The 22,979-nt window shown below is 38.7% G+C and overlaps 2 protein-coding genes across 3 annotated transcripts in view; both read right to left on the bottom strand.

The window, feature by feature from the left end:
* LOC129002378 (WD repeat-containing protein 35-like) overlaps window positions 1-16,172 on the bottom strand; it is a 54,593-nt gene extending 38,421 nt beyond the window's left edge. The window contains exons 1-5 of the mRNA XM_054430124.1: window positions 16,117-16,172; window positions 13,790-13,901; window positions 5,459-5,625; window positions 4,057-4,159; window positions 501-661 (exon numbers count right to left, since the gene is read on the bottom strand). Of these exons, the coding sequence (XP_054286099.1) occupies window positions 501-661; window positions 4,057-4,159; window positions 5,459-5,625; window positions 13,790-13,901; window positions 16,117-16,140 (567 nt within the window). The 5' untranslated portion in view covers window positions 16,141-16,172. The remainder of the gene's footprint in view (window positions 1-500; window positions 662-4,056; window positions 4,160-5,458; window positions 5,626-13,789; window positions 13,902-16,116) is intronic.
* Window positions 7,713-12,820, bottom strand: LOC129002377 (uncharacterized protein K02A2.6-like). 2 transcript variants are annotated; one of them, XM_054430122.1, is made up of 2 exons: window positions 12,533-12,820; window positions 7,713-11,735 (listed from the first exon to the last, which is right to left on the bottom strand). In XM_054430122.1, the coding sequence occupies exon 2, from the start codon at window positions 11,566-11,568 to the stop codon at window positions 8,002-8,004; it is 3,567 nt and encodes a 1,188-aa protein (XP_054286097.1). In that variant the 5' UTR covers window positions 11,569-11,735; window positions 12,533-12,820; the 3' UTR covers window positions 7,713-8,001. The 2 variants fall into 2 exon arrangements, with proteins under 2 accessions (XP_054286097.1, XP_054286098.1); XM_054430123.1 differs by having other exon boundaries at window positions 7,713-11,726.
* Window positions 16,173-22,979: the final 6,807 nt, after the last annotated feature.

Genomic DNA, 22,979 nt, shown 5'->3' with positions numbered 1-22,979 from the left:
TGTGTGTCAAATACTGCTTCCATAAGGATTACATCGAAACTTTGAGACCCCGTGGGGCGGATTCCTGAGAGATTTTTTTAACCCCAAATAGATTTTGGCACTCGCAGATTTGGCCTTTATCACCATGCAAAATTTGAAAACGATTGCTTCAGCCGTCTAGGAGGAGTTTGCGTAATACGGAATGCATAAGAGTCAACGTATAAGAACTGCTCCGCTCAATAATTACTTCTTCCCTTTCGTAGTTTTCATGCATACAAATCTATTTTTGTTGTAATACCAGTAGTAGGCTTACTGTACAGGCATTGGCAAAATAATATTGGTACAGATAAAGCTTAAGGTCCACAGTAACAGATGACATGTTTAATGTTTATGAAAATTGTTTTATAACAATAAATCGTGGCAATGATGGCATTCACCTGAATTTCCAGATTATTCGACTTGAAAAATTTGCAATTGAAGCTCAACAATCAGTTAACCAGAGATATGATCTTTACTCTTACACCAAAGTTTCCCTGATTGTCGTAAGCATGGACCTCCCCATCCCGTAAACTGAAAAGCAGTAGTTTTCCGTCCGGCGACCACTGAACACCTGTCAATGCTGTACCTTTCAGCTCCTTGCCCCAGATACGGTTTCCATCCACAGAACCGACAATCACAGCACCTGCAACCAATTAATGCTTAAATATTATTACCTCAAAGCTTATTATAGGAAATAAGACTTAACAGGTTCAGTAGCGGGCATCACACTCCTCTGTATGTAGAGTCTCCAAACACCTGGGAGTGAGTGTGTAAACAGGTTCAGTACCGGCCATTACACTCCTCTGTATGTAGAGTCTCCAGACACCCGGGAGTGAGTGTGTAAACAGGTTCAGTACTGGCCATTACACTCCTCTGTATGTAGAGTCTCCAGACACCCGGGAGTGAGTGTGTAAACAGGTTCAGTACCGGCCATTACACTCCTCTGTATGTAGAGTCTCCAGACACCCGGGAGTGAGTGTGTAAACAGGTTCAGTACTGGCCATTACACTCCTCTGTATGTAGAGTCTCCAGACACCCGGGAGTGAGTGTGTAAACAGGTTCAGTACTGGCCATTACACTCCTCTGTATGTAGAGTCTCCAGACACCTGGGAGTGAGTGTGTTAACAGGTTCAGTACCGGCCATTACACTCCTCTGTATGTAGAGTCTCCAGACACCTGGGAGTGAGTGTGTTAACAGGTTCAGTACCGGCCATTACACTCCTCTGTATGTAGAGTCTCCAGACACCTGGGAGTGAGTGTGTAAACAGGTTCAGTACCGGCCATTACACTCCTCTGTATGTAGAGTCTCCAGACAACTGGGAGTGAGTGTGTAAACAGGTTCAGTACCGGCCATTACACTCCTCTGTATGTAGAGTCTCCAGACACCCGGGAGTGAGTGTGTAAACAGGTTCAGTACTGGCCATTACACTCCTCTGTATGTAGAGTCTCCAGACACCCGGGAGTGAGTGTGTAAACAGGTTCAGTACCAGCCATCACAATCCTCTGTATGTAGAGTCTCCAGACACCCGGGAGTGAGTGTGTAAACAGGTTCAGTAGCGGGCATCACACTCCTCTGTATGTAGAGTCTCCAGACACCTGGGAGTGAGTGTGTTAACAGGTTCAGTACCGGCCATTACACTCCTCTGTATGTAGAGTCTCCAGACACCCGGGAGTGAGTGTGTAAACAGGTTCAGTACCGGCCATTACACTCCTCTGTATGTAGAGTCTCCAGACACCCGGGAGTGAGTGTGTAAACAGGTTCAGTACCGGCCATTGCACTCCTCTGTATGTAGAGTCTCCAGACACCCGGGAGTGAGTGTGTGAACAGGTTCAGTACTGGCCATTACACTCCTCTGTATGTAGAGTCTCCAGACACCCGGGAGTGAGTGTGTAAACAGGTTCAGTACCAGCCATCACAATCCTCTGTATGTAGAGTCTCCAGACACCCGGGAGTGAGTGTGTAAACAGGTTCAGTAGCGGGCATCACACTCCTCTGTATGTAGAGTCTCCAGACACCTGGGAGTGAGTGTGTTAACAGGTTCAGTACCGGCCATTACACTCCTCTGTATGTAGAGTCTCCAGACACCCGGGAGTGAGTGTGTAAACAGGTTCAGTACCGGCCATTACACTCCTCTGTATGTAGAGTCTCCAGACACCCGGGAGTGAGTGTGTAAACAGGTTCAGTACCGGCCATTACACTCCTCTGTATATAGAGTCTCTAGACACCTGGGAGTGAGTGTGTTAACAGGTTCAGTACCGGCCATTACACTCCTCTGTATGTAGAGTCTCCAGACACCCGGGAGTGAGTGTGTAAACAGGTTCAGTACTGGCCATTACACTCCTCTGTATGTAGAGTCTCCAGACACCCGGGAGTGAGTGTGTAAACAGGTTCAGTACCGGCCATTACACTCCTCTGTATGTAGAGTCTCCAGACACCCGGGAGTGAGTGTGTAAACAGGTTCAGTACTGGCCATTACACTCCTCTGTATGTTGAGTCTCCAGACACCCGGGAGTGAGTGTGTAAACAGGTTCAGTACTGGCCATTACACTCCTCTGTATGTAGAGTCTCCAGACACCTGGGAGTGAGTGTGTTAACAGGTTCAGTACCGGCCATTACACTCCTCTGTATGTAGAGTCTCCAGACACCTGGGAGTGAGTGTGTTACCAGGTTCAGTACCGGCCATTACACTCCTCTGTATGTAGAGTCTCCAGACACCTGGGAGTGAGTGTGTAAACAGGTTCAGTACCGGCCATTACACTCCTCTGTATGTAGAGTCTCCAGACAACTGGGAGTGAGTGTGTAAACAGGTTCAGTACCGGCCATTACACTCCTCTGTATGTAGAGTCTCCAGACACCTGGGAGTGAGTGTGTTAACAGGTTCAGTACCGGCCATTACACTCCTCTGTATGTAGAGTCTCCAGACACCCGGGAGTGAGTGTGTAAACAGGTTCAGTAACGGCCATTACACTCCTCTGTATGTAGAGTCTCCAGACACCCGGGAGTGAGTGTGTAAACAGGTTCAGTACCGGCCATTACACTCCTCTGTATGTAGAGTCTCCAGACACCCGGGAGTGAGTGTGTAAACAGGTTCAGTACTGGCCATTACACTCCTCTGTATGTAGAGTCTCCAGACACCCGGGAGTGAGTGTGTAAACAGGTTCAGTACCGGCCATTACACTCCTCTGTATGTAGAGTCTCTAGACACCCGGGAGTGAGTGTGTTAACAGGTTCAGTACCGGCCATTACACTCCTCTGTATGTAGAGTCTCCAGACACCCGGGAGTGAGTGTGTAAACAGGTTCAGTACCGGCCATTACACTCCTCTGTATGTAGAGTCTCCAGACACCCGGGAGTGAGTGTGTAAACAGGTTCAGTACCGGCCATTACACTCCTCTGTATGTAGAGTCTCCAGACACCCGGGAGTGAGTGTGTAAACAGGTTCAGTACCGGCCATTACACTCCTCTGTATGTAGAGTCTCCAGACACCCGGGAGTGAGTGTGTAAACAGGTTCAGTACTGGCCATTACACTCCTCTGTATGTAGAGTCTCCAGACACCCGGGAGTGAGTGTGTAAACAGGTTCAGTACTAGCCATTACACTCCTCTGTATGTAGAGTCTCCAGACACCTGGGAGTGAGTGTGTAAACAGGTTCAGTACCGGCCATTACACTCCTCTGTATGTAGAGTCTCCAGACACCTGGGAGTGAGTGTGTAAACAGGTTCAGTACCGGCCATTACACTCCTCTGTATGTAGAGTCTCCAGACACCCGGGAGTGAGTGTGTAAAAAGGTTCAGTACCGGCCATTACACTCCTCTGTATGTAGAGTCTCCAGACACCTGGGAGTGAGTGTGTAAACAGGTTCAGTACCGGCCATTACACTCCTCTGTATGTAGAGTCTCCAGACACCCAGGAGTGAGTGTGTTAAAATGGGTCATTGATAAATGTGTGTATGGTTCACGTAAACCTTTCTGCTAGGTTTTGAACGATATTAATAGGTTTTGGTATCTTAAAAAGAATAAACATTAAATTCAATACTACCATCTTCATATACGATGCAGATTTTCTGACCATCAGAATTCCAAGCCATCCCTTTGACAACAGACTTGTTACGATTGTTGATCATTTCTTCATACCATGAACCCTAAAAATAAAAATAGCATTTAAAACATAGTCTACAAATTATATACACTGTAGCAATAAGTTAATAAAATCTAAGAAATGCCACCACCAAAAAAAGTTGATAAAAAGGAATAGAGAGATGATAACCTCAATCATGGTAGCCAGAGGATATTCAGTTTTACTAAACCTAACAAAAATTGTAAAATAAACGTTATCAGCATTCTGACACATACTTTCTCCCATAAGTTTGTCAACAACCTTTATCATGGGTAAGCGGTGAGAGTAAATATGATATTTTATAGTTTAAAAATCACAAAAGTTGCAATAACTTTTGAGCCATAATTGTTACAGCAATGGGGTGTTGTACAATTTTTTTAGAATTATAAGAACCATAACGTATACCAGAAGTATTCAATATATTTGAAGTTTGAAAATGGACTTATGTCCGAAACATGTCACTTCTTTTGAAAATATAATATTCAGGGTGCTCAGTTGTACTTATTTACTACAATAATTTAAGAACCATAACATAATAATTTTGATCAAAGCCAGCTTTTCTCCAAAAATGAGATTTCTTTGTTATTTTATGACTTTTTATGGGAAAATAACATAGTTTACAATAACTTTTGAACCGTAATTTTTACGGAAATAAAAAACCATTCTGTTTGTCAAATTGTACCATTCTGTTCAGAATTCATACTAGTCCAGGATAAGGACTATAACATACTCAATTTTTAATGAAATCGTTAGGGCCATTTTTGAGAAAATCCTATTTTTCCGTTATTTTATGGGGTTTTATGGGAAAATCCCTATTAAAAATCAAAATTTCAAAAAAGTGAAAAAAACTTTCAAAATTGTAAGGACCATAACATAACTAAGTTGAATCAAAACCGGCTTTTTTTCTAAAATCCTATTTTTTGTTATTTAATGAGTTTTTATGGGAAAATCAACATTAAAAATCAAAATTTCAAAAAAATTTAAAAAAACCCCTAGAGATACCATTGATTAGTACCTACATACCACATTTCATCAAAATCGGACTACAGGTGTGGTCTGTAGCTCTGTACACATCCAGACACACCGACATCACTTCGAAAACCACTTTTTTGGATAGCCTATATCAAAACGGATATATCCACTCAAAACTCAAACTCAAAAAATTTTGACGAAAACAATACTTTCTCCATATACTGAGAAAGTAAAAAGGATACAGTATTAGATTAATGAATTTTACATATATACAGCATACATTTCTTAGTTTTAAATGAACCCTAATTATTTATGGAGCCTCATTCCCCAACAAAATCTGTAAAACACTAACCTTATACAACATCCAAACAATAATGAGCCCACTTTGATCACTTGTTGTCAACTTCTGATGGTTCTCATTCCATGTTATCACTTGAACCTTTCCAGAGTGTCCCTCCAGAGTCTGATTCATAGAGAGGTTAGCTGGTGCTGCCAAACCCTTTACTTTCCCATCTTTGCCTAAAGAATAGACAGAGAAGCTAGTCTGTAACATTTTAACATAGCTGGGCAAGGTCTTTATACACTAACTCCATATCTCAGTCAGATTTTTTAGTAAATCGAAACATAATTAACAAAACCGGATTTATTGAACTTATAATTCAGGCTCAACTAAAAAAGTAAACAAAATATAATAATATAAACAGTCATCTAACAGATGTTATAATAAACACATATGGAATTATTTCTTGATACATAACACTCTTCCCCCGTCAGGTAGTCCTTGAGATAAGCCTGTGGTCGACGGATCCGAACGGGTCGAGGATTCATTGAGGTGTTTTGGGAGTTTGATCTTAAGACATGTTTCCCAACAGGTTGTGAACTCATGCTCACAGGGTCTTGAATAAAACCAGAAACGTTGGGACCAGCTAAACCAGAAACTTTTCTTGATGAGGGTTAATTGATGGTCCTTGTCTATACCACTAAAGGAATTGCGAGATTGTTGCAGCACTGATGGTCACATTGGTTGTACGTCTGGTGTTCTCATCAGAATAGGATTCTGGAGGAGTAGGTGGAACGGTGGGTTAACTGGAGATTCAGGATTATCCAAGGGTGAGTTAGGAGATGCTTTTGATATTTCTGAGCGGGGTCTCAATTGGTCAACATGACGTTGTATTTCAATGCCTTCTTTTGTTATCAAATGGTAGTTCAGCGGTCCGGTTATACTAGCGACTTTGGCAGGAATCCACTTTGGTCCTCGCTGATTTAGCTTTTTTGCAAATACGGAATCATTTTCTTTAAATTTCCTCGGAGGTGACTGTTGGTAATCGTGAAGCACTCTATCTAAGATTTTTTCTTCTTTGTTATTTGAAGAATAATCAAGGTGAACTCTGCCTAAGATGTTTCTAATACGCCTACCGAACAGCAGTTCACATGGTGACATATTAGTCGAACAATTTGCCGTTACATGAGATGATATTAGGAACTGAGCCAACTATTAGATGATGGATGGTATAGTGCAACTACGACGTGGCGGATGCCATTGCTTTTATTAAACGATCTAAATTCTTGTGAAGTGAAAGCTGACTCGTTATCAGATACCATAGTGTCTGGAAAACCATGTGCTGCAAAAAGCTTCTGAGAACCTTTATAGTCGCCAAAACCACTTCTACTAACCATTTGCTGAAAGAATCAACAACAATCAAAAACAACTTGTTTTGGAAGGGCCCAGCAAAATCTATGTGGAGACGAGACCAGGGTTGTTTAGTTTTCTCCCAGGGAAGAACTGTTGCTTTTGGAGGGTTGTGACGGCTTTGTTGACATGCTTGAAGCGTCACATGCTTCACCAAGTTTTCTATGTCCTGATCAAGTTTTGGCCACCAGAAATAGCTTCGGGCCAACGCCTTGGTTCAAACAATGCCGTCATGTCCCATGTGTAGAAGCTTCAGAGCTTGTTGCCTGAGAGTGGATGGAATGATCACCCTAGTTCCCCAAAGTAAACATTGTTTGTATTGAAAATTTGAGTTTTGATGAGAAATGAAAGGCGTTTGGCTGAGATCTGAGTTATGAGTTGGCCAACCATGTTGAGCCCATTCAAATTTATCTTTATTTATAGCATGTACAAAACTTACAATAAATAGTGTAAAGCTTATAGTTACTATGTACAAATACTTAAACTAAACAAAAATATAGAAAATAAAACTATCTATAGCTGTATACATTCATAAACAGTTCATCTATAGAGTAGATGGGTCTTTCTATCAAATATTCGTTGAGTTTACGTCTAAACTTTTTATCATCATTTACATCTTTTAATTCTTTTGGTATAATCTTTAAAAACATTACACCGGCATATGTGAGCTTATTTTTATAAAATTCTAGGTTGTGTTTTGGTAGAACTATATTATTTTTGTTTCTAGTGTTGTATTTATGGGTTTTACAATGTAATTTAAATTTATCCTGGTTATTTTTTACATGTACGACACAGTTAATAGTTTCAAATTGACAAAATGTTGCTTTACATACTTGTTAACTATGATAAAATATACTTAAGAAGAGCTGTAATAAACGATCTCACTTTGTACCTGGATTAGTGAAGACTGACGTGAAGCCGCTGGAGCTAGTTCTACTCCAGTCCAGTCCAATTGGGACATACTGGATTGAATCCATTTATAAAGCCATACATATACATATATAACATCTTCCTCTTCAAACAAATAAAACTTCCTCTTCACTTTTCAAATTTTTTAAATGATATATAAACAACATTCTCTTCTTAAAATAATAAAACTTCTTCTCTAGTTTAATAAATTTGAAATGACAAATAAACATCTTCTGAGATAAATAACAAAATTAAACAAAACTTCTTCTATTTACAACTTGTTTACTTCAGTTTTCTTATTGTTTATATCTTTCAGGGGTTCGGATAGTCCTTCCTGAACGAGTAGTCCTACGTTGAGGGGAAACTATCTCCCTTGGAGTTATGTGTTCTTCTTGGCTACACATTTCATCTTCTGATGGGGTCTTAGTTGGAGAAGGGCTGTTGTGGGGACTGAGAGTGGGTGACTTACTAGTTTGTTGGGGTGTGACTTTGATCCATTCTCTGTTCCGCCTGAACTGACCTGAAGGTGTCTTTACGCTGTAAGACCGGTCTGATAGTTGTTTACTGATTGAACCAAATTCCCATTGATTATACTTGACATTTGGCCTTGATTTTACGATTACACCTTGACCTACTTCCAATTCTGGCAGATTCTTGGACTTTCGGTCGTAATATCGCTTATATTTCTTCTTCCTTTCAATAAGTTTCGACTTCACTCCACTTGGTACTTCGGGTGACAACAAACTCCTAGTTACTGGGATGGTAGTTCTAGTCCTTCTTGACATGATTCTTTGAGCTGGGCTAACACCCACATCCTTAGCAGGCGTATTTCTAATTTCTAAAATCGCCAGCCACAGATCCGCATCATCACGATCAATCCTACGCAAAGTATTTTTGGCAATTTTTACAGTCGCCTCAGCTTTTCCATTGCCTCTTGGATGATAAGGAGATGATGTTTTGTGTTCAAAATCCCAGTCTTTACTAAACTTCAACCAATCTGAACTAACAAAATTCGGTGCATTATCAGTCGTTACGCTTACTGGCACACCCCATCTACTGAAATTCTTTTTGGAAACACTGATCAAAGTTTCTGAGGTCATGTTTGGAAGCTCATCTAATTCCCAAAAGTCAGAGTAGTAATCCACAGTTACCAGGTAGTTTTGTCCTCTAAAATCAAACACATCCATAGCTATGTGTGTCCAAGGCAGGTCTGGAGTGTCAGGAGTTTGCATTGGAAGGTGTTGCTGCTCTGGAGAGTTAAGAAGGCAGGCTGTACACTTCTCAATACACTGCCTGATGTCTTCTGACATACGAGGCCAATATAAAATTTCACGAGCTTTACGCAAAGAAGCTTCAATTCCTTGATGACCAGCATGAATTCTTTGTAACATTTCTGGCCTCATAGCTTTAGGCACAACTAAACGGCTACCTCGAAACACTATTCCATCAAAGACCACAAGTTCATCTCTAAAGCCCCAATATTCTCTTATTGACAAATCTAGGCTACTTTTCAGTTTAGGCCATCCAGAGATGATAACCGATGTAAGTTTCATTAACACTGGATCCTGCAGCGTTATTCGCCTAATCTGGCCCAGTCGTTCACTCGTGACATTTAGATGTTTAGTGGGATCCACCTTTTCCATCCTTTTAAACATGTTCTCTTCTTCAATCATCTTATAAACATGAGAGGTTTCTATGTCTTCTTGATTCCTACTACGATTATCATAAGGTATTGCTGCTCTGGACAATGTATCTGCCAAGGTCATTTCTGATCCTTTTTTATATTCCAACTCGAAGTTGTACTTCTGCAACTTTAACATCATACATTGAAGACGCTTAGGTGCACTAAGCAAAGCTTTTTTGAAGATTGTTACCAGAGGTTGGTGATCTGTCTGGACGGTCACATCTGATTTTCCACTGATATAGTAATGGAACCTGTTACAAGCAAACAAGATTGCTAAACATTCTTTTTCTATCTGTGCATATCTCCGTTCTACCGGGGATAGCGTTCGTGACGCATACGCTACAGGTTGCCCGGATTGGAGAAGCGATGCGCCTAGGCCTATACTACTTGAGTCACACTGTATAGTCAGTGGTTCATGGACATTGAAGTATCTTAATACTGATGCGTTTGCAATGCTTTGTTTAATTTTATCAAAGGATCGATTATGAGTTTCGTCCCAAATCCAAGCTGACTCTTTCTTTGTTAACTGTCGGAGTGGTTCACAGAGGTCCGAAAGTGTGGGAACAAAACGGGCTAAATAATTAACAAAACCCAAAAATCGTTGGACATCTTTCACATTTTCTGGTTTCTTCATTTCAGTGATGGCCTGTACTTTAGACAAATCGGGACGCAATCCTGTGTTCGACAAAACATGTCCCATAAAAGATACTTCTGTCTGCCTAAGCTTCATCTTCTTTCTATTTAACTTTAGATTCTTCTCCCTTGCTCGTAAAAGCAACATCCTCAACTTCCTATCATGATCTCTTGAGGCTTCTTCTCCTGTGTCACCACAACCATAAATCAATATATCATCCGCGATCACTGCAACTCCTTCAAGATCATATAGTACTTCATGTAGTCTACGTTGGAACTCTTCTGGCGCGGGAGCTAGGCCAAATGGCAGGCGTGTCCACCTATATCTTCCATGTGGTGTCCAAAATGTTGTTAGCTTGCTCGACTCTTCATCTAGTTTTACTTGCCAGAACCCATTCTTTGCATCCATCACTGAGAAAACTTTAGCCTTAGATAAGTCTGGTAAAATGTCATCGATCGTTGGAATTTGATAGTGTGATCGCTTAAGAGCAACGTTAAGCGGTCGTGGATCAAGACAGATTCGCATCTTGCCGTTACGCATAACGACTACAATATTGCTAATCCATTCAGTAGGAGCATTCTCCTTTACAATAATGCCTTGACATTCTAACTCATCAATCTTTTCTTTCAACTGCTTACGAAGCGGTATGGAAACTTTGCGCGGGGAGTTTTTAACAGGATCCACAGTAGCATCTACTTCTAGGTGAAAAATTCCTGGTAAACAACCAAGACCCGTAAACACATCATCAAATTCATCAATTATATCATTGTCCTGCTGGTTAGTATTATTTGACAGCGAAGTATCAACATCTTCAACTTTGCACAATTGTGCTTTTACCTGCAAAATCTTTAGCTGTTTACAAGTCTCCGCAGAAATAAGGGGTCTTTGATACGCAGGAATGTCGACAATTTGAAAAGTCATACAATACACCTTATCATTAAAATAGCAAACAAGATCAGTCTCACCCACTGGTTTTATAGTGTTGCCACTGTAGCACCTCAAAATAGTACTAGAATCTTTAAGACTAGGCTTGCTGAATTCTGAAATTGCTTTACGAGCGATTTTATCAAAGTCAGATTTATGCATAACATTACACGAAGCACCCGTGTCAAGCTGACACTCAAAGTCACAAAAAACCTGGTCATGATCGAGAGTAGGCCTAGGCCTTGTACTGAAAGTTAGGTTAGTTACCCATTGTTTCTTGTCCGAAGCTGAATTAGATTTACTAGCTAAATTAAGGCTCTCAATTTTGTACAAAGATTCTGAACTACTGTCAGTTTCGTCAACAATGTTAACAGAGTGTTTGTTATCAGCAAACTTATTTTTTCTGGGTGCATTAGGCCATTTATTAGGTCTTGACTCGGAACTGTTACACATTTTTGAAAAATGATTTGGTCTATTACACCTATCACAAGTTTTTCCATAAGCTGGACATTTATCTCTTATCATTTCATGATTGTTCCCACAAAAAAGACAAGTTCTCCTATTTCTAAAACTAGGGAAATGTGTTGGCCTACCTTGGCTCTGATGTTTTCTTTCCTTCATAAAAACCTTGTTTACCTCCTGTTGCTGTTCACATGCACCTTCATTTTTACTGATATGCTTCAACTGGTTATCAGTAGCCTCGTGAGCCCTGCATATATCAATGGCCGCAGACAAGGTTAGTTTGCTATCCGACAGAAGTTTCTTGCGGAGACTTAGATCTGAAACACCTAAAACTAACTTATCTCGAATCATTTCAGATTCTAGAGCTGAATAATCACAAGTCGTGCTTAACTGTCTCAACCGGCATACGTACTGTTCTATCTTCTCATTCGGTAACTGATTAGCTGACCCAAACACATATCGCTCATAAATAACATTTTTTTCCGGTTGAAAATATTTATCAAAGCCTGCTATTATAGTCTTCAATTTATCTTCTGTGCTGTCATCATCGCCTAGATCTAAACTAGTGTAGATTTTAAGGCAGTCCTTGCCTATTACAGACAGAAACGTTGCTACTTTAACTTCTTCATCTTTATCATTCAGCCCAGTGGCTATTGAATAGTTTTCGAATTGAAGTTTGAAAAACTTCCAATTGTCTAGGACATCACCCTTTATTTCCATAGATGATGGTGGAGGCAAATTCATAGTTAAATTTACCAACGTACTAGGCTTTACAAGTTCATCCTCAGAACCAGCCGTCTGAGATCCTTTAGGCATTTTAAAAATTCAAACAAATAAATGTAGCTTAAATGCATAAAAAGAAGTTAAATATTTATCAAATCAACTTGTCCTAAATAAACTAAGCCGATATTTTAAGCTTGGTAGTATTAGACCTACTCTTAGAAAAATCTCACAAACTAGGCATAGGCCTACAATTTTTTAGCCTTTTAAATAGTTTATATTTTTGTTCACACTTGTAGGCTAGTAAATTAGGCATAGAACTGTATATTAATTTCATAGCAATGCATTTTCAACATAAGTTTAACTAATTTCAAACATCAAAGTAGAGTTGGCCTAGGCTTACTTCTTTCCTGTCAAAACTTGAACTTTTCTTGCACTCTCAAACATGAAAACTTCCATGACCTACTTTCAATTTTATGCCAACTGATTGGGCCTAGCCTACTATAAAAAGATCTAAAGTGCATATAAAAATTGAAAGTTTGTAAAAGAAAAATCCAACAGAGCTTTTAGTGGTAATTTACAATTAATGAGCTCTAGAAACAAAATTGAGATTTTCTGAGTCTAGCGTTCCGACACGTTTTGTGTTAAAACTTACTACCTTGCCGTGTATTTCAACCACGAAAAACAGACTTTTTAAAACTCGCACAGATTAAAAGAAACTTCACTTCTTCATCTATTATCATATATTCTTCAAGAAATCAATAATGGTTGGGTTTTATCACCGCTGCCACCATGTTAACTATGATAAAATATACTTAAGAAGAGCTGTAATAAACGATCTCACTTTGTACCTGGATTAGTGAAGACTGACGTGAAGCCGCTGGAGCTAGTTCTACTCCAGTCCAGTCCAATTGGGACATACTGGATTGAATCCATTTATAAAGCCATACATATACATATATAACAATACTCATTATAATCTAGATTTAACAATATTATTGTTTTTTTTCTGTAAAACAAAAATCTTATCTAAATTTTTCTAGGAAGAGCCCCCTACACTGTTATTCCATATGATGTATGCGATTGGATATAGGAATTAAAAACTATTGTTAATGTTGATAGGTAACTTAAATAAAACATTCTTTTTAATGCGAAGATTCCGGAATTTACCTAATGTAGGCTACAATGCTTTGCACATGATGGTCCCACCACCATCTCCACATTCATCAATATGGATGCCAAAAAATCGTTTACAATTAGGCTAATTTGATTTATTTTGTTGTTGTCAATGGAAATATGAGGGCTACACTAATTTTTTTCTGTTTTGTGGTGAATGAAATAAAATTAGTTTTTTGTAAATTTAATATTAATCGGTTGTTAAGTAAAAATTCTTGGATTTGTGATAATTCTATATGGTCTGCTACTTCCAGTTCAATCTGGCATTTAGCAGATACAATAAGATTAGAATCGTCAGCATACTGTACGAGTTTAATATTATATATTTCATTGTTACATAGACATTTTGGCATATACTTAACATAGCAAAAAAAAAGTAAAGGTCCAAGAATTTACCATTTACAACTAACTGTCTAGTTTGATACTAATTTGTTGTTCATCAAACTATAATAGGTATCCTTTGGCAGTGGCTAAACGAGTTTACCTGGATCTAGTTTGAGGACTTTGAGTAAACCATCATCACCACCAACCCCAATCCATCCTTGCTCGCTACTCCAGGCCAAACAGTTAATTTTTGTGTTGTTTGGAATAGCAATCTGAAAGAAAGCCTGGTTAAATACTTAGGAAAAATAATTTTTTAAGACAAATAAATAAAAGTTTAAAATACCTGATTGTCACCTTGTGGTCCAAAGTATTGTCCTAGTGGATTACAGGATTATGTACATTTCGGCGCGAGCGCCATCCTCGGATAGAGTTAAAGAACATGTTTAAAGAACAAAACTGCCAATTTCGGAGGATAGTGCAACTGTTTACAGGTTGGGAGTTGTGTTGATTGTTTTTATAACAAGTAAACTTTTTCGCAACTAATCATTTTTTTACTTGACTGAAAATACACATTTTCTTCTCGGCATTAGTAGGGTCTAAGAACTTGGTGGTCTGGGTGGTGGTGAGCTGAGACAGAGACAGCTTGGTTAATTTTGCCAACAGTCTTAAGCTTTACACACAAATTTGATCCAAAAAGGAAAAAAAACTTCTAAATATAAGATATCATTACAGTGTCACAATATTTTAATATACATAAGTTAGTTTCCAATTTCATTCTCATCCTAGGCGATTGATGATTAGAGCGAATTACTAATACTAGGCCTACTATGCATTCAGGAATAATTTTATTCATTTATTTATTTGTCTAAATCCCGGCCATTTGAAGGTTTTGCCGGAAATCCCGCCGGACGTTTTTTATGTAGGTACCCATAAAGAGGAAGTGTCCGGGGAAATGAGGACATCTGGGATCCCTATCCTCGGATCCGTATTAGAACTAGTAACTAGACTTCCCTGAAGAGGTGCATAAGAAGTTCACAACACAAAAAACACATAAACACTGGTCGACCGTTATTTAACATAGTTTATACTTTTATGCTACTCGTGCACGGGCAGGATATGGAGGCGCGCCAGACGTGTGTCGAGACTCGACTGATTTTTTAAGACCTTTCAAAGACGTCCATGTCACTATGGTATGCCAATTCAATTTGAACGGATGGTGTTTGGCCCCTGGGGATATCAAAACAAAAAAGTAAATCGATCCCGGTTCTAAGTCTTACCAGACCAATAGTCCCTAATAGCTTAAATTCCCTGTACATGGAAAACTCGCTAAAATGCCACTGGCATAGATAAGCGCCAAATATAAAAACTTGTTCCTCACAACGGTAACGGTTTGAAGATTTTTAATTGCACCACACTTCTTAAACCTTAATATTGTGAAAAAGGGCAACACAACGACACTTCCGCTGTGAAGGCTGAATAGTCATTGAGGAGGCAAACAGTGCCGTTCAGGGTACCTGCGGCCCTAGGCCAAATTAGGCCTACTCAAGCGGCCCCCACCCATATGGGGGATATTCCTGGCGATTGCAGGAAAAAAATCATGAACATCCCCCGTAGGCAATCACGGAGACATCACCATCGACACTCTTGACTGTGGTAAAATTATGAACATCTCCAGTGGGCCGCAATCACCAGGACATTATCATTGACACACGCCATTGTGGCAAAATCAAGAACATCTCCCGTAAACCGCAACCACTGGGACATCATCATTGTCACCTGCAATCACAGCAAATTGATAAAAAAAATGTTTATCGTCAATCTTTTGCAGCTCCCTTTTACTTGCGACCCTAGGCCACGGCCTAGTGGTAAATACGGCCCTGGAGGCAAACATGTCTATAGGTAGGCCTACTGGTGCGCCTATCAGCACCAGATTCATTGTCAGTATAAAACTACAATTGTTTAGTTAAAATTTAAATCCCCTGTGCTAACGGGTCAGGCTTTCAGTGAAATAAATTCCGAGCTACTGGGAGCGAGCCGTTATGATAAATGCCGAGGGGGTGAAGGCCTTGGACTTGGCCAGTAGGCTACAGCCAATCGCAAAGGGTTAAAATCGTATAGGCCTACATCATATTCTGTAAATATTGTCTATTTTATACAAAATAAAATATACCCTATTTTGATTTGATCCAAACCGATAACTTACTTAATGCATCGCAGGTTCTCTAGGGAACTAGGCCTACTCTTCTAATAATGTCTGCACTTTACTTTAGGTCCTACACTCATTCGAATGAAAATATCGATTGATATATTGATTATTCGATAAGTTATATCCTTTGGTTAGTCAGGTAAGGTTAACCAAACCTAACTAACCAAACGATATATCGAATGAAACAATCGAATAATCGATATTTTCTTTCGAATGAGTGTAGGACCCAAAGTAAAGTGCAGCCATAATAATTAGGCCTACTACAAGGGAAAAATTCCTACCTTTTTGCTGAGGTAAATGAACATGATGATGGGGTTTTCTTTTCTTAGGTAGGCTACCAAACAATGGTCTACGTTGGGAGATTTTTATTTTGTAACTTATGACAGCATGTTAATTAGACTCCTGATTTAACTGATTGATCAATAAACCCTCATTAGTTCTGAGGTTAATTTTCTTAACATAACATAATCACTACTGCATTTTGATATAGTCGATTTGTTAGTTAGTGTTACTGTCTCACTGGCACTGCTTGTTGTTATTTACATCACGTCACCCCGGCAACCGGCAACGGCAACAGGAACAGTGGTGGTCAGGAATGAGAATGAATAGCGTTGTGTGGTTGTGTTGTGACTTGCGAGCGAGCAAGCGAGAACTGAAAGACCCTACCGGTCGCGTTCCGAACAGGCTTACGGGAGCCATCCATGACGTCATATTGATGGTCTGTAGATCTATGCGTCATAAGTTTTACTTAATTATAAAATTAAGAAAAATTATGAAAGGTTTACTAATCGAAAAAAAATAATGCCTCATAATAAGAATAAATGCCTCAAATTTGGTACCATAACCTAACCTGCTGCTGATATATACAGGGTGATTGATATAAGTGTGCCAGCCGTTTTATTCGAAAACCATAAGAGATATCAAAAAAAGTTAAATGGTAAGTGCCTTGGACTTTTTATTTTAAAAATTGTAGTAAAGTCGAAAAAATTATTTTAGCAGCCATTTTTCCAATATGGCCGACAACTTTGATTTTTCTTATGGAACACCCTGTATTTTATGATGTATTCTGGTAGAAAATTTTATTTTAAGACGATTTTATTCTTGTAATTTTTTTCATAAACCTAACCGTTTCAAAGATAATAATGGTTAAAGTTTTGAAATTTTGAATGGTTTTCGAATAAAACAGCTGGCATGCTTGCTTAGGCCTTTATCCAAACTCTTTCTCATGCAGAAATTTCAAACTTTAACCATTATTATCTTTGAAACGGTTAGGTTTATGAAAAAAATAACAGGAATAAAATCGTCTTAAAATTAAATTTTCTACCAGAATACATCATAAAATACAGGGTGATCTATAAGAAAAATCAAAGTTGGCGGCCATATTGGAAAAATGGCGGCTAAAATAATTTTTTTGACTTGACTACAATTTTTTAAATAAAAAATCCAATGTACTTACCATTTAACTTTTTTTTTAATCTCTTATAGTTTTTGAATAAAACGGCTGGCACACTTATATCAATCACCCTGTATATATATATATTTTTTTTAGGGAGAGGAGGGAAAATGCTTTTACGCACACAGGTAGCCAGCCTGTAGTGTGAGACTCCTGAAAATTGTCAGACTACTCACTAAAAAACCCCCTCTACTCTGTTGGACACAGACCTGGAATTGTTTGTCACATTACTTCAAGTCAGGCCAACATGTGACCTAAGCCCTCAGGGCTCGCACCGTTTCTGGCATTTCGATTCTTAATGACCTACAACCGCATCCCGGTCAAGGTCGATCTTCTTGGCGCGGAGAATACCCTGGATATAATGTGACACACAGGTCCAATTGTCCTCACCCTCCGTCATAATCGGTATGACCGTGTCCACCGACAGCAGTCCTATTAATTGTTGAGCCTCCAGGCAGGGCCTTTCCCAGCGCTGGCAGTGGAAAAATGTATGTTCCACGTCATCGAGAATGCCTGGGCAGTATATGCAGTCGGGTGACACGGCTTTGCCCATCCTGAATAGGTACGACCGGAAAAAGCCGGGTCCCGTCAGAAATTGGGTGAGGTAGAAGTCCACCTCTCCGTACCGCCGATCAACCCAAGGTTGGACTTGCTGTATCAGTCGCCTGGTCCAGAGTCCCCGTGTCTCCTGTTCCCAGCCCTCCTGCCACAGCTGGTAGGTGCGGGTGCGTTCCTCTGTTCGTGCCTCGTCCTCTCCACGGCGCCGGTAAATTGCCTTTCTCTCCGCCGCCAAAAGTTTGACGGGGATGACTCCAGCAATCACCAGGACGGCGGGCTCGGACACTGTTCGGTAGGCAGATGCTACCCTCAGTGCTGCCTGACGCTGCACTCGGGCGAGCCGCATCCTGTATGCCTTCTTATTTAGTGCGTCTGCCCACACCTCCGCACCGTACAAGAGTACGGACTGGACCGAAGACATTAACAGCCTTCTACGACTGGACCGAGGCCCTCCGACATTGGCCATCAACCGGCTAAGAGAAGAAACCACCCTAGCGGCCTTGTCCGCTGTAAGCATTCTAAGCTAATTCTCTAACAAATGACAAAAAGTTAGTGACACGGTGGGATTCGATCCGGCGAATTTTTTACAAATCCCTATATTTTCTACAGACCTTCATTTCAATAGCCTGATTGATACACTATCCATTATTCCATCAAGACCGATTGCTTTACACCGTATCGTTGTTGTAATGGTGTTCCTTCAAGCTTTCCTGAAGAGAAGAGGCTGGCATCAGTGACGTCATGCCATGAGAGCAAGTGGAATTAATTGTGCGTCTTGGAGCGTCCCGTGAGCCCTGTGTAAACTGGACCCGAGGCGAGCCTAATCGGAAAATAAATAAACACTAGGCCCTACACCAATTTGTTTACCATAAAATGTCAACGCAATCCGAATAAGACATAAACAGTGACCACTGAGCTATAAATACAAGCATATAGACTAAGGAAGGAGAATGTTTGATCTATGATATAACTATATATTATACCAGCTGTAACCCGCGGGCTTTGTCCCGTTTAACTTCTTAATTTTCAAGATGATCTCGTTCGCATGGCTCAATCACGTCCTGGTTGAAGTTCGTTCGCTACGCTCACTCACCTTTGGGTTGGAGCTCGTTCGCTGCGCTCACTTGCCTTCAGGTTAGCTCGTTCGCTACGCTCACTTGCCTTCAGGTTACCTCGTTCACTACGCTAACTCGCCTCCAGGGGCCCATTTCATAATAAACTACAAGTTACAAGTTACAACTTGTAACTTGTAATTTCCATTAGATTTGCATTGGGCGATCAGCTGATTTACTAATAATATTAGTTTGTACTTTATTATGAAATGGGCCCCAGGTTGAAGTTCGTTCGCTATGCTTATTGCTCACTCACCTATTGGATGCAAATTAGCTGTTGTCATAAATGTAAAAGAAATAATAGTGCTGCACCCTGTTGGTAATCCTTGTAACTTTAATGCTATTGAACATCATAGAACAGAACCAACTTGTTTAATTGAAACAGCTGTTAAGATTCAATAATTCCATTTCTCATAAGGTTAACATGGGAAACTCCAGAGCCACTGGGGCGGAGCCCGAAAGGATTTTTGAAATAAGAATATGCCTATATGTTAATCGGGAATGTGAGCTATCATCATGCCAAATTTCAGCCCAATCCGACCAGTATTTTTCGAGTTTACTTTTCCCATACACACATACACACATACAGCAACCACCTCTTTTTTATAATAGTATAGATAGACTAGCAGTTACCCGGTGCGCGTTGCTGCGCTTAACAACTATCTATATATAAAGGCAAAAGTACCCATGAACTTTTGAGAAAACTACAAGTCACACCCCCATAAACCATATACTTAATGTTAAAAATACCTCAGCTGTTCTTATTTGTATGTTATTCTTTCAATTATATTTATTACCTTATTAAAATCTGGTGTGATTATTTGTTTGTAATGCTGTATTCTGTTTTGTTTATTTCATCTTAACTTAAACCAATCAATAGTTTTTTATAATACTTTGAAGTCAAAAGGGTTGAAGCCCGTGGGTAACAGCTAGTTATTTTAAATGGTAATTTGTTCTTTACAACTAATAATAAAAGTGTATACCAAAAATAAAAATAGGACATTTTACTTCTTTGGCAGAGGATAAACAATGATTTTTGTTTTTTCATTAGGTGTATAAATATATAAGTTTTTAGGCGTACCTACCACCACGTGAACACGCAACATACAGCTGTCCGCGTGAAAAGCATGCATTTTCTAAATTTAAACCGAGATAGTCAGGGATTGCCCTAGTGCCTTATGGGGATTGCGAAAGCAAGACACAAAGGAAATTATAGTTGTTGCTTAAATTAAATTATGAGGGTAACTCGGATGAAATCATCAGTATATTCTTGGGATTAAGGCTACTTCTTCTTTAAGCTTACCACTGATAATTTTTGCTTCAATCAATTTTGGTGTCATGTTTAAAATCGTCAGTCTGGTAGCGATGCACAGCTTCAGTGGGTTTAAGTTTCGCATTAGTATTATTGGAGTTCCTTCTTTTAATGACAGAGTAATGTTAGTGACAAATAGAGAGGCATTTAATTGAATGCGAGATATCATGGCACACACGAATATTCGCCTAGTAAATTTATGTTAGATTATGTAGGTATAGAACCAAAGATAAAACTATTAAGGCACTTCCATCCCTTTTATTGTTTATAACTTAAATATTTTTATAAAGGTTTTTATGTTTACATATTATTTTAACATTGCAGAATTTAAACGCTGTTGAGTGCACAGGCGTGCTGTGATTGGGTTTTAATATATTTGGACTTATTCAAACGTAAAATAGTTTTTTGTGTTGCACTCCGTGGAAACATATTGTGGCACTATTTCAAATCATGACTAATACAGCATGTTAGCAGTCCCGCAAGGGTCCATACTTGGGCCGTTTCTATTTTTAGTATCGATAAATGATTTGCCTAATAATGTTCTCTGTGATACCTATTTATATGCTGATGACTCGACCTTTCTTGTGCATGGTTCTGATATAGATTTATTAAGTTTGCATGTTAAAGATGTAGTTGGTAACATTTCAGACTGGTTTGCAGCAAACTCTTTTCTCTTAAACAACGAAAAAACAAAATCTGTCATATTTAGCTTAAGAAAAGTACCTGATGTTTTTGATTCACAAGATTATATTAAGTTTTTGGGTGTTTTGATTGATAAACAGTTAACCTGGTCACAACAGATTGATCAACTAACAAATAGGCTTTCAAGAATTGTTTTCTTGTTCTCTAGATTAGTGCACTATGTTCCTTTTGATTATGTAAAATCTGCTTATTTTGCGTTATTTCAGTCAATTGCTTCATATGGTTTAATTTATTATGGTAGCTCTCCTAAAATCCACGAGGTACTTCTATCTCAGAAAAAAATCATCAGAATAATGTGTAAAGAGGATAGTGAAGCACACTGTAAACCCCTTTTTATTGAATTAAAAATATTGACCATCATTAACTTATACATTTATCAATTATTATTGTTTACTTTTAAGAATAGCTTTAAATACAAAATGAGAAATGAAGTGCACAGTATTAGTACCAGAAACTGCAAAAAGATTGATCTGCCTCAGGTACGGTTGGAAAAAACAAGATCTGGACATGTTGTGATGGGTATCAGGCTATTAAATAAATTACCTCTGGCTGTGACAGATTTAGACTTTAAGAATTTTAAGAAAAGGCTGTTTTTATTTTTAGTAAACAACCCGCTCTACCGTATCGAAGATTTTTTTAGCATGTCTGATAAGTTAATAAAAAATATTTGAATAGGATGTAACTGTGATTTAGATATAAGTTGCACGATTTTTTAATTTATTACTGTCAAATTTTTAATCTCTTGCCATGGTTTGTAACTTTTGTATTTATTTGCTCGTCGCTCAATTTCAATTTTAACTCTTGTATTATATTGACTGTATTAACTGAATTCCTTGTTATTTATATATTTATACATTTATTTACTCTAAGACTGAATACGAGATGTATTAACCAACATTTTGACCTATCTATGCATTTCATATGTAAAAAATGATGAATAAATGTCTTATGTCTTATGTCTTATGTCTTATGTTGTGATTGTTCAAACCTAAAAAACAGTTGCCGGGTACAAAAAAATAACAGCTCTATAGTTATATATTTATTTGTAAACATAAAAGTATGACATTGGCCCACTTAAAACCCTCTGGGGCGGAGTCTTTTTGACGGATCTGCACCAAACTTCACACAAACCATCCTTGTGTAATGCTTAATAATGCCTGAAAGTTTCATTACAATCTGTTGAGTGGTTTCGGAGTCCATAACATACATACATATACGTACATAGTTCCTCTTATAGATTTCTGTTGTATAAAATAGTTACATATTATAATTTCAAGCAAAATAAAATAAACTGTATCAGCAGCATTCTCACACGTACTTTCTCCCATAAGTTTGTCAACAACCTTTATCATGATTGTGTAAGCGGTGAGAGTAAATATAGCCTACAGAAATGGGATTTGTACAATTTTGTTCAGAATTTAAAGGACTATAACATACTAAATTTTTATCAAAATCGTTCAGACCATTTTTGGGAAAATCCTATTTTTCGTTATTTTATGATATTTTTTATGGGAAAATAACATAATTTACAACAACTTTTGAACCGTTACAGAAATGGGATTTGTACCATTTTGTTCAAAATTTAAATGGCTACACATACTAAATTTTTTATCAAAATCGTTTGGGCCATTTTTGAGAAAATCCGATTTTCCGGTTTATAATGGGTACAATACTAAATTTCATGAAATCGGACCACATAGTTGTGTAGTCCCTAGCCACGGCCGCCTTTACCTCCAGGCCGCGGCCTGGTAGAATTGGCAACGTCGCAAGTGGTGTTGTCTAGCGCCAGACGTCCCATAAGATAACATGGCAGACAGGTGATATCAACTCCTTATTTCGCGGATTATTCATTAAAATTAAAATTTATTAACATAAATTTATTGAAAGATTGAAAATAAAACATATAGAATTGAAAACAAAAACAATATTTTAATAGAAAATCAATTTTTGTACTTTTTAAAGTGGAGTCAATATTGTCATAGTCCAGTAACCAAGCTTTCGTAAATA

This window comes from Macrosteles quadrilineatus, unplaced genomic scaffold, assembly GCF_028750875.1.
Source record: "Macrosteles quadrilineatus isolate MER2022 unplaced genomic scaffold, UCM_ALF_1.0 Scaffold_9__3_contigs__length_116548681, whole genome shotgun sequence".
In the NCBI taxonomy this organism is placed as follows: domain Eukaryota; kingdom Metazoa; phylum Arthropoda; class Insecta; order Hemiptera; family Cicadellidae; genus Macrosteles; species Macrosteles quadrilineatus.
This window is presented reverse-complemented; position numbering and strand designations above follow the sequence as displayed.

Bases quoted from the DNA above. Each gene is read 5' to 3' on its own strand.
- LOC129002377 (XM_054430122.1), bottom strand. From the start codon at position 11,568: ATGAAGGAAAGAAAACATCAGAGCCAAGGTAGGCCAACACATTTCCCT.